The sequence below is a fragment of the Rhagoletis pomonella genome, unplaced genomic scaffold, assembly GCF_013731165.1.
Source record: "Rhagoletis pomonella isolate Grant_MI unplaced genomic scaffold, Rhpom_1.0 Rhpom_scaffold_00004, whole genome shotgun sequence".
NCBI classification, from domain to species: Eukaryota; Metazoa; Arthropoda; class Insecta; order Diptera; family Tephritidae; genus Rhagoletis; species Rhagoletis pomonella.
The window spans coordinates 38,608,573-38,617,411 of record NW_023458558.1 but is presented as its reverse complement, the minus strand read 5'-3'; the positions used below and the strand labels follow the sequence as shown (position 1 = coordinate 38,617,411).

Genomic DNA, 8,839 nt, shown 5'->3' with positions numbered 1-8,839 from the left:
CTTTTATGTGGCAAGCACAATAACCATACCGAGTTTGGTACAAATTGGTAGAACGGTTACCGAGATACATATATGTGATCATAAGTGGGCGGTCCCACGCCCATTTTCCAAAATTTTATGATAAGCGTATTTCCTGTACGCCCATTTTTTTAAAATTTATAATATTCTTATTATTCGTCTAAAAGTTATTGCAAATATAAATTTTGAGTGAATAATCTTCAGTAGTTACTAAAATATCGCAGTTTTCGTATTTCTGAAAATTACCGTTATATGGGAGGTAGGCGTGGTTATTGTCCGATTTTGCCCATTTTCAATACCATCCGTCCTACGCCCGAAAGAATTACACGTACCAAGTTTCGTTAAGATATCTTAATTTTTACTCGAGTTATCGTGTGCACAGACGGACGGACGGACAGACAGTCACCGCTTAATCGATTTCTCTTTTCATCCTGATCATGTATGTATACATTTGTCTATATCTATCTCGATTCGTTTTGCCTGTTACAAACAACCGTTATGTGAACAAAGTTATAATACCCTTGTGCACAAGTGCGCTCGGGTATAAAAATAACCGTTGTTTGCTTTTGATACCTTTTCTGATTGGCAACTGATACTTCCTTTTTCAAGCTCGTGGCAACGCTGGTCAGCCAGTAAACATCGCGCGCCACGACGAGTTCAACAGAAAATTTATTTTGGCGGAAATTCCTTCATCTATATGAGTCATAGCGGCGGTTGTTAAAGGCGACATACACGGTGCATCTGAGCGAGTCATTTATGTACGTGTTGACTCGCCTTCCACTACAAACGCATCCAAAGCGACTCATGAGTCAGACGCGCGGTGTATGCCGCTTATTAAAGATTAACAGTTCACAATAGGCATGTTTTATTAGCCGTGAAATTTCTGGGTCGATTACAAATGGCAACGCAACCACGGTTCCGTTGCCAGCTGACAACGCAACTGGAAAGAAAGTTTTTATTACGAATGGCTTCTATCGTCAGCTGCTGTAGTTATCGATAATCTAAATTTGACAATTCGACAACCAGCAAGCGGCTGTAAACAATCTGTGCGAGTAAAACTAATAGGCGGCATTTATTGTTGTTGACTCGCCTTCAACTACACACAGTTGACACATAATTATTTTCACAAATACATCCAAACTGAGTCGCGAGTCAGACGCAACGTGTATGCCGCCTATAAATGATTAAAATAAAGGGGTTTGAAGAAAAGAGCAATAAAGCTAAATTCATCACAATTATTTGTTTAAGAGGAAGAGAAGTAAATGAACGCGGCCTAAACCAGGAAACATTTAATGGATTATTCCGCTAACGCGTGCACTGTAAGCAAAAGTTAATGCTTTCAAGGTTTTTCTTTTATTATTGTTTTGTGTTTATTTTCAAAGCATATTGAGGACTTCCAGATGAAGCTGTAGTATAATTGGTTAATAAACATAGGAACCACTTCGTTCAACTTCAATACCTGCGCTCATAAAACTTGCGCACATCTTCGATTTTTAGCAGAAGTGCCACAGCAATGACTTTAATTTGGAAAATTTGGTGTATCGGTAGTTTTAACAGAAGAGCTACGGTTGATAAAGGAAAAAATGTGCTATCAGTTCGCTTTTGTTTCGCCAAAAGGGCGTTGTTGCTTCGCCAAAAGGGCGTTATTGTTCTGTTATTTTCACTATATTCTGTAAAAGCAAACTGCATTGCAAAATGTTAATATCGGTCAAATTGTTAAAAAGGAAAATATATGAGGCTTTTCAATTTTCGCTCCAAAAACATTCCCAGCAACCACAAAAATGTAGTCACAAGTATACACACTTTGTAGCAACTGCAGATGTCAGTTGAAAGTTGCCATTTGCCATCTGTAACATAGCTTTGGCAACTAGCAACGCAACTGAAGTTCGATTGCTATCGATAGTCGACCCACTAAACAGCCCAGTACTCAACAAAATGTTTAATAGAGCGAAAATTGGTACGTATTTAATCGTAAGTGGTTTCTTCTTCCTGTCCGAAATAGCCCGGAATTTTTATCCGGGTAATAATGGATAAAGTGTCTAAGTGCATATCAGCTGTTTTGTGTTTACATGTCGCCTGCATTTACTTGGTGCTTTTAAGGAATAGTGAATGGCCCATGATAAAAACATAACAAGGTAAAACCATTGAGAGGCAGTTTGACGTTTGCCAACAATAGGTTTGTTCCACAAGCTACTCGAAGTCACTTCGAGTTATACATACGCGTTCCACAAGTAAGTTTTAAGGCTGATTCACATACATCTTTCTTCGCTTTGCTTGATAGTTCTTTGCTTTGACATATAAGATCGATGTAGGCTCATATAAAAAAGGTTTGAAGCAAAGCAAAACAAAACGAAGCAAAATCTTGGGCAACTCTCAACTTTTGCCCGCTTTGGCAATCAGCTCTCTACATGTATCTTTTCTCGTGCGCTTGCATATGCATTTAATGACAAAAATAGGGTAAATAGGAATTTTTATTGCTATTAGTAATGCATATTATTATATTGTTATCTATTTTACAGAGAAAATATATGGAGGAAAAGGAAAACACAAAAGCTGTCAAAGCGTTTATTGTAGCATACCTTCTGCGTTTCACGCTATCTTGTCAAAGTTTGAACTGTCAAGCAAAGCGAGGAAAGTTGTAAGTGAATGGCCCTTTAGAGTTTGTTTGATATACGCCGACAGTATGAACTTTGATCGAGTTTTTCTACAAGTACCTTGTGGAACAAACCTAATATAATTTAAATTTAAATAAAAAAATAAAATAAATAATAAATGTTTTTCTCAAATGATTCTCAAATTGAAAACGAGGTTTAAATTTTACTTTTGAAATTCATTTGAGGTTGATTTGAAGAAAGATGTCAAGTATCAAACGTTATAAAAATGCGCAGTTAAATCATTAAATTAAGATCAATTGAAAAAAAAGCAATGAATAGAAAAAATGTCAAAGAGAAAGCCCACAAATAGTGGATTTGATATTTGCACGGATTGAAAAAGCTGCAGCCCTTCAAGACGAATTTATTATAAATTATTCTATTTCAATTGTTTCTTTTGTTATGTACATATATATGTACATCGCGAAGAAAAAATAAATGAAAAATAAAATACACATTTCCACATTTGAAGTACATTTGATAAATAACCTTTGAAATTGATTTGAGAGTTAACCATATAATCAAATGGAGATCAAACTCCCCTTTTTATTGAGAAAGCTGGCCTCAATGTTAAAAATTTGGGTTGCCTTTCAATTATGGCCGTTGGTTAAAGGGACGGTGGGCGAAGGGGGAGGGACCGTGGCGCCATTTTGTAAGGGCCATTTTTTAGGTGCCACGCCCCCTTCCATGCCGCCCATCACCTCTTTAAACAACGGCCATATTAGAAAATTTCCCCAAAAATTTACATAAAAATATTGCACACATTGCGGAAACCATGATGTGCTATTTTAACTGGCTCTCACTGTATGTATGTATATTGAATGCTATGGAATTAATACGTACTTGCCGTCAATAACATGTGGACGCGCAGCTTGCGCCCGGTCTACCATATATGTGTCCGAATATGTGATAAATCCAAATCCTCTGGAACGTTTGGTTGCTGGATCACGCATAACTATTGCATCGACTACTTCGCCCCATTGCTTGTAGAAAGCTCGAAGAGATTCCTCGGTCGTTACTGCCGACAAGCCACCAATAAACATTTTTCGAAGGTGGTCAACTTCAACAACCTCACCGCCATTCTGATGATCCTGAATATTCCGATAAAAAAAAATGCTTACAAAATTTTCACAATTATATACATATGTAAAATATATAAAAATCTATATATACATATATATGTAAAATAAATTGAAGCTATGTACTTATACGTACGTACATACTTTCAATTATTTTTGAACACAATACAGTCTTGCACAATTTCTAGGAACTCCGAAATTCACATACCTCTGGCTTCATACCCACTTGATACAGATTTTCTGCCGCTTTAATCATTTTGCTGAACTAAATTGTAATTTTTTATTTATTCCTGACAAAGAAATGGCTGCTCACAAAATCGAACTATGAAAAGACGAACAGTGACTTGAAATGAAATAAAATGGTGGAATGTGTATGTATTCAAAATTCATCAGTGTTGCCGTATCACACAGTTTGACAAACTGAACTAAATGTACATAACTTGATGGTGACACGAGAAAGATTTCTATTCAGTATTATTTATTTGTTAAGGTCTGTATCCAAGCGCCCGAAATTGCGCAATTTCGACACTCGATTTCAATGTGAAATTGTAGCTTTTTACAAGACCATCTCAATTTTAATCTCATTTCGATGACAGTTTGTTTATTGGTTTGTTGTTGTTTTCTTAGGGCTGGCTTTCCTTTACAGCTGATTTTGTTTCATATTATTATGCAACGTTTTTGCTGCATTTAAAATGCAACATTTAGCACTTTCGAACATATGTTTTGCGTAAATTTGGTAAGCCAAGCTTTGGTAGAAGTGGTTTTAGCGAAGCTGAAAGATAAAATAAGAGTAAAAAAGAAAAAAAGTATGTATACAGAACAGTGTTGGAATTTTTTGGTACAATAGTACTTGTTTGATACAATTTCATTTACAATATACTTTCCTACTACGCAGTACTTTTTAGTACAATTTTGTAATGAATACTAAAACTATATAGCTCTGAAAATTTACAGCAAGAAATTTTTTGTATTCCCTTTTGTTCGCCTGTTCGTATTTATCTTTGTAAGTTTTGAAAAATGGCTTGAACGAACCAGTATAATTTAGCCTAGGCAAATTTTTAAAGAAACTTTTCGATACTAAGTTTTATTAAAACAAAATGTCGAAGTCAGCTTCATATAGAAACAAAGTCTTCGTTAGTTATAAGAAGAGATTTTCTTAAATATAATACCTTTACGGCACTCACATATTGACAAGATTTTACTATTTATTTTATTATTTAATTTTAATTATCTGTTTACAAAATATATTGTATTCTTTAAACTGTATAAACCCAAGATTAAATCTTTGCGAAACATCCAAAAACCAACATACTTTCGTAAAAATTTAGAGCTTTATTAATATTCTTTAGTTTTTAGCCCATTCAATTTTAGTATAATAAAGTGCAAGTTTAAAGTAGCTGGGACTTACCGTTGAACCTGGCAATTTTTTTTGTCGACGATGTCAGCCATTTTCTTCCATACGATTTTTTTATATGGAGAAAATTAGCAACACCTTCTTCAAAGAAATTTTAAAAAACTTTGTTATATTAAAATTTAATGGGCTAAAAAACCGCACACTCAAAATTAATCTAGGAAATCGAATTAAAAAGCTCGAAATTTTTACGAAAGTGTGTTGGTTTTTTTTAATGTTGCACAAAGTTTGAACCTTGGATTTGTAAGGCTTTTCTTAAAATATAATAATAATAATAATATTTTTACAAAAAATAATTAAAATTTAAAAATATTAAGATAAATGGTAAAATCTTGTAGTAAAGTTTTGATAAGCACTTGAAATGCTATTAAAATGTCAAATTTTAGTACTGAATACAAAGAAAATGTCTCTTTTATCCATTCATAATAACTTAAATATGCTTTTTGTTAAGATGTATACCTGAAAATATGTGCATACATATTTGCGTTAAATGCAGTACATGTGCACGTGGAATCAATATGTAAAAGTGTAAAATACGTAAACGTATCTACATAAACAATAAAACTTTCTCTTGAATACCATAAAATCATTGGTCTTGAAGGGAATGTACTAAGAAAATATATGAGCGAATTTAAAAGTGTATCCAATTTATAGCCGAAAAGTACATTTTTTGTATAGATTTCGTACTGAAGGAACAATTTCCTTTCCCAACACTGATGCAGAATGTAAATAAACACAGGGTTGCAAGGAAAAAAAGTTGAACGAGCTCAAAGTTGGCTGGCGACCAACTTTGTTGAAAGCAATTAGTTGAAAGGCCGTTCGGACGAGGCGATTTTTACTTTCAACTAAAAGTTGCCTGAAAAATCGCCTCGTGCGAAAGCCCTAGATGGCAACTTTTTCACTTTCAACTTCTCATTCAACTTCGCATTCAACATTTGTTGCCTGTAAAATCGCATCGTGCGAATGTCCTATTAGATATAAATATATCTGTGTTCGTATGGAAAAGTAGCTTATGTCGAAAGGCTGGCTTTAGTATAATGGGGCATTCCCTTTATTTTTTATATAACAAGGAATTTGTTGTGCAACGGCTCAGCGCCAGTGAGTCATTCGCAATCGTATGCTGCGAATGCCGATTTATACTAAAGCCAGCCTTTCGACATAAGCTACTTTTCCATACGAACACAGATATATTCTGATATATGTTTCAAGATATAAACTTTATCGTGTAGAGACGGGTAGTTAGCGAATCCTCCAAATATATAACAAAGTAAGCTTTAATTTCATTTACAAATCAATTTATATTTCTAAAACTATGAAATAATCTATATAGATTATCGCACACCGTCTTTAAAAGGAGCACAACTCAAAATTACGCGTTTGCCAGAAAATGCGAACCACTTAGCGCATAATTTCAAAAATGCCAAATTTTTATTTGTGCCTCTTTTGAAGACAGAATGCGATATATGGTTTAACTCATGATAAAAACATTACAAGGTAAATTCATTCCCTCAATTCGTCGGCTATGATTTTTTTTCTGACGTTTGTAAGCATTTTAAAATCGTATTTTCGATCGATCGATTTTTTCAACACGGCGGCCGCTCAGCGTTGAATTCTAAATAGTATCGGCGCAACTATCTCTATTTGTTGCAATTTCATTTGTTTACATTTATCAGCTGTTCATTTGGCAGCATATTCATCAAGCCGTTTCTAAGACGTAATTGCTGGGTTCAACAGTTGCCAGCAGTTTCGTAGCAGATGAGCTAAACAGCTACATCTTATGAACGCAACCAATGCGTGTATGAGTATTGCTGGCAAACGTCAGACTGCCTCTCAATGATTTTACCTTGTTATGTTGAAGCCACTTAAATGAATAATAAATATTTATTCGTTATTTGAAATTACGTGAATGATGAGTAAAAATTAGGTGCGGTTGTAAGCGGGTGTCGTCTTGGAGCAATCGGCTCGCTACATAAACGTGTATTTGGTTGTTGTTTTGCTAGGAAAATAGCAATACATTCACAGTTTTTCATTAATACATTCACAGTTCTCTCACTGTCTTTGATTTTTCGAAGACAGTGATTTAGACAGTAAATTAGAAAATTCGGTCCCGTCTTGGTTAATTTGAGTAACAGTAAAAAAAAGTAATATTCTGGCTGCAGCTATATGTCATAGTGCAAGTTTTGGCAGATGCAGACCCCGAACTATGGCGATCCCATTCATTCTTCGTTTTTCCCTTTGAAGCTGGTAACTCTATTCATTTCATGCTGTTTCGTTGGTAGCCATATTGTAAAGTAGACGAACGGATGTTCATTCGGATTTTTAACTTCGAGTGGTTAACTTGTACTTTTGCGCTTACGTAATTAAAGGGATAATTGTTAAAATTTTGAAATAAATTTATATATATAAATGGTTAAAATGCCTAATCAAAAAGACAACTCCAACCACAATGGAAATTATAATGACGTAAGTAGATTTGCTTGGGTGGGTAGTAGTAATTTCTAGAAGTTGTGCCAGGTCCGCCATTTTGTTTCCAATGTGTATGTATCTGTGAAAGATAAAATCGATTTCCATTCAAATAAGTGCATATATATTTTTTTTATTTATTTATAGGAGGATATCAATGAGCCCGAATGCTTGCGAAAATTGTTTATTGGTGGATTAGATTACCGTACCACTGATGATGGTCTTAAATCGCATTTTGAAAAATGGGGTAAGATAGTTGATGTGGTGGTTATGAAGGATCCTAGGACCAAGCGATCACGTGGCTTTGGATTCATCACCTACTCGAGGTCAACCATGGTTGATGATGCCCAAAATGCTCGTCCACATAAGATTGATGGCCGCGTTGTAGAACCTAAACGTGCAGTGCCACGTCAAGATATTGACAACCCGCATGCCGGTGCTACGGTTAAGAAACTATTTGTGGGTGGACTTAAAGACGACCACGATGAACAATGTCTACGCGATCATTTCGGACAATATGGCCAAATAACAGATGTGAACATTGTAATTGATAAAGAGACTGGCAAAAAGCGCGGCTTTGCTTTTATTGAGTACGATGACTACGACCCAGTTGATAAAATTGTTTGTAAGTAGATATAGTAGATTTTATGAACTCTGACTATATATGTACATACTTATTAATTTGGCGGGTAGTACAGTCCCAGCTCCGCATATGTATTTTAAGTAACATTGTGCGGCGTTTCATGACTGTTAGACTGAATCTAGGCATATATTATATAGAAGTTGATTTGTTTTTCATTTAATAATGAATCGATGAAAATGTGTATGCCACAATAATTTAATAAGAACAGTTAAGGTTTACTTTATTTAAATATATCTGTTATCCAAAGGCATAACAGCTTAAGAGGCGAGCTTGGCTTTAGTATAACGCAACATTCCGTTTATTATTATTAGGAGTGGCCCCTAGGCTCACTACTCAACTTTGAAGTTACGTCTGAGACAACTCGACTATTTATTGTTACTGGCAATCACAACTGTTCTCAATAGGAAATTATTTTTTTTTTACCTATTAGGCTACTGATACCCGAAAACTATGTCCCGTAGCATGAACCAATTGGATTGGAGTGTGGTTGGATCATGGGCCCGTAGTTATAATCAAATTAAAGTCAGCTCTAAAGTTAAAAGCAGCTTGTTTGACAAGTACATATCCCATTGAA

At 34.9% G+C, this 8,839-nt stretch overlaps 2 protein-coding genes and 1 long non-coding RNA gene across 3 annotated transcripts; 2 read left to right on the top strand and 1 right to left on the bottom strand.

Moving 5' to 3' along the window:
* The first annotated feature begins 956 nt into the window (after positions 1-956).
* On the top strand, positions 957-1,754 carry LOC118738471. The gene is made up of 2 exons (XR_004992885.1): positions 957-1,337; positions 1,401-1,754. It is a non-coding gene; the product is annotated as an uncharacterized LOC118738471 (long non-coding RNA).
* Positions 1,755-3,478: 1,724 nt separating this feature from the next.
* LOC118738470 (ribonucleoprotein RB97D-like) lies at positions 3,479-4,109 on the bottom strand. The gene is made up of 2 exons (XM_036469406.1): positions 3,957-4,109; positions 3,479-3,760 (listed from the first exon to the last, which is right to left on the bottom strand). Exons 1-2 carry the CDS (start codon positions 4,002-4,004, stop codon positions 3,494-3,496), a joined length of 315 nt encoding a protein of 104 aa, XP_036325299.1. The 5' UTR covers positions 4,005-4,109; the 3' UTR covers positions 3,479-3,493.
* Positions 4,110-7,466: 3,357 nt separating this feature from the next.
* LOC118737559 (heterogeneous nuclear ribonucleoprotein 87F-like) lies at positions 7,467-8,270 on the top strand. Its single transcript, XM_036468138.1, has 2 exons — positions 7,467-7,622; positions 7,770-8,270. The coding sequence occupies exons 1-2, from the start codon at positions 7,566-7,568 to the stop codon at positions 8,253-8,255; spliced, it is 543 nt and encodes a 180-aa protein (XP_036324031.1). The 5' UTR covers positions 7,467-7,565; the 3' UTR covers positions 8,256-8,270.
* The last annotated feature ends 569 nt before the right edge of the window (positions 8,271-8,839 follow it).

What these genes read in the sequence shown, in the direction of transcription:
- LOC118738470 (XM_036469406.1), bottom strand. Translation starts at nt 4,004, where the DNA reads ATGATTAAAGCGGCAGAAAATCTGTATCAAGTGGGTATGAAGCCAGAG. An exon ending in AAGTGGGTATGAAGCCAGAG is followed by an intron (nt 3,761 to 3,956) that starts GTATGTGAATTT and finishes CGGAATATTCAG; the next exon opens with GATCATCAGAATGGCGGTGA.
- LOC118737559 (XM_036468138.1), top strand. Translation starts at nt 7,566, where the DNA reads ATGGTTAAAATGCCTAATCAAAAAGACAACTCCAACCACAATGGAAAT. An exon ending in ACAATGGAAATTATAATGAC is followed by an intron (nt 7,623 to 7,769) that starts GTAAGTAGATTT and finishes ATTTATTTATAG; the next exon opens with GAGGATATCAATGAGCCCGA.